This window comes from Ctenocephalides felis, unplaced genomic scaffold (genome assembly GCF_003426905.1).
Source record: "Ctenocephalides felis isolate EL2017-DRISC unplaced genomic scaffold, ASM342690v1 CF-g0.4_SCAFFOLD_00845, whole genome shotgun sequence".
NCBI classification, from domain to species: domain Eukaryota; kingdom Metazoa; phylum Arthropoda; class Insecta; order Siphonaptera; family Pulicidae; genus Ctenocephalides; species Ctenocephalides felis.
In genome coordinates, this window is record NW_020536999.1 from 79,818,932 (window position 1) to 79,821,309 (window position 2,378).

The 2,378-nt window shown below is 30.6% G+C and overlaps 1 protein-coding gene across 1 annotated transcript; it reads left to right on the forward strand.

The window, feature by feature from the left end:
- The first annotated feature begins 342 nt into the window (after positions 1 to 342).
- Positions 343 to 1,161, forward strand: LOC113390700. Its single transcript, XM_026626889.1, has one exon. The coding sequence runs from the start codon at positions 343 to 345 to the stop codon at positions 1,159 to 1,161; it is 819 nt and encodes a 272-aa protein (XP_026482674.1).
- The last annotated feature ends 1,217 nt before the right edge of the window (positions 1,162 to 2,378 follow it).

Below are 2,378 nucleotides of genomic sequence, written 5' to 3' on the forward strand. Positions count from 1 at the left end.
TTATTAAATAAAATAACATAATAAATCAAATTATGAAATTAAAGAAAAACAAAAATTTATGTTATTAAATTCAATAATGACAATAAATAAAATTATTAAATAAATAAATCAAATAATCAGATGAAATATATGTTAACAAATATTGAAATTAAATACAGTTAACACATAATTATTATAAAATTCGTAAAAACGTCGTGAATACAAACAAAGGAACCGTACCAGCTGATAAACATACACAGACAGAAAGCAAGTTCGAGGGTTGCACTGCTTGCATAATTCAGGTACTTCCTTCAAATACCCTTTCATTATCCTTTTGTTAATAGTTTTTGTCTGTGATAAAAAATGGAATCGGTAAAATCATTAAGAAATAAGAAACGCGGATTAAAAGCGCAGTTCACGGTGTTAGATAATGCATGTAACAAGTTAATTAATAGGCCGTTGTCTGATTTAAATGTTAGGGATATAGAAGAATACTTAAATAAGTTGAACACTTTGGAGGAAAGTTACGTAAATGTTATTAATAATTTAGCAAATGTCTTAGACGACGAGGAGAAAATAACTGAATTATACGACATTGATTTAATTAGTGTCTTAAATGACAGCAAACGATTAACAGATAATTTCAATCAAGTAAAAAATAAAATACCTCAAACCGATTTAAGTAATAATAATATTAGAAGCGAACAAAGTCAAAGTTTCAACAATAATATAAAACTTCCAAATATCGCATTACCAACATTTGACGGTTCCTATAGTAATTGGTTACAGTTTTATGATTCGTTCACGGCATTAATTCATAATAATAATACCAATCTAAGCAAGGCCGAAAAATTCTATTATTTAAAAACTTGCTTAAAAAATGAAGCTGCAAGCGTCATACATTCACTGCCGTCATCGTCAGCAAATTATGAGATTGCTTGGGGATTGCTTAGAGATAGGTTTGAAAATAAAAAAATAATAATAAATAACCATATTAGAAGTTTATTTAATCATTCTGAAATAAAGACAGAAGATTTTAAAATGTTAAGAAATTTAGTGGATAGCTTCAATAAAAATTTACGTTGTTTAGAAGCGTTAGGTGAGCCTGTCAATAATTATTTATTTAATATTAACGAAGGTGGATTCAGCAACTCGTCGCGAATGAAAGCTATCCAACAATAAAGGTTCAGACATTTCAAAATTTTCTGATCTGGTAAAGTTCCTAGATTATAGATGCCAGGTATTTGAATCGCTTTATTATGAAAAGCTACCAACTATCGAATCGCATAAACAAGTTTCATTAAAAAGCGATAAAGTTACAAGATCCTATGCGATCTCAAACGCATTGCAATGTGTATTATGTAAAAAAAGTCATCCATTATTTAAATGTGAAGAATTTAGAAAATTAAAAGTGAATGAAAGAATATCGCAAGTACAGCAGTTAAAAATCTGTACAAATTGCTTGAATACAAACCATCAAATAGATAATTGTTCAGTTTTAATTCGTTGCATAGTTTGCCATGCAAAACATAGTACACTATTGCATTGTGAAGAGCTAGCAAATCCGTTGATTGAATCTATACCTAGCACATTATTTGTTAGTAATGTAAATTTATCACAGGTTTTACTTTCAACAGCGGTCATTTCGATATTAAATAAAAACCACGCATGGGTTCCTGCTAGAATCTTGTTGGACAACGGTCTACAGTCAAATTTTATAACACAGGAATTTTCAAAGAAACTTGCTTTAAAAACGGAGAAGTTAAATATGTCCGTTTCAGGTATAAGTCAGGCTTTATCAAAAATTGTTAGCAAAATCGAAGTTAAGATAAAATCAAATATAAGCTCATATTCATGCAATATATCGTGCTTAATTTTAGATTCAATCGCAAGTAATATACCCGCGATTTCGTTCTCATCAAACCATTTTAAAATTCCTCCCGGAATAAAATTAGCTGATCCAGATTATAATATCAGCGGTAGGATAGATATGTTATTGGGAGCGGGTTTATTTTGGAGTTTGTTACGAATGGGTTTTATTAAATTGAGCAAAACTAACACGATTCTGCAAAACACTGCATTGGGTTGGATAATTTCAAGCATAATCCAATCGCATCACTCGTCTAGTGAAACTATTTGCAATTTTGCAATAAATTCAGTTTCTAATAGTAGTTTTGAAAGGTCTAACAACTTAAAGCACAGACCAATAAAACCTAAATCAGAATCAAAAACGCATTGCGAAAATGGCATTTTGCGCATTGGCGATACAAATTTATGTAAAAGGGTGACACGAAACTGTTACACATGCTTCGTGGTCAATCCTTTTCTCTTTCCGTTAATGAAAAATTTACCGAAAAAACGCATGACTTTGTTGTTGCCGTTCGCGAGTCGCGGGGTGG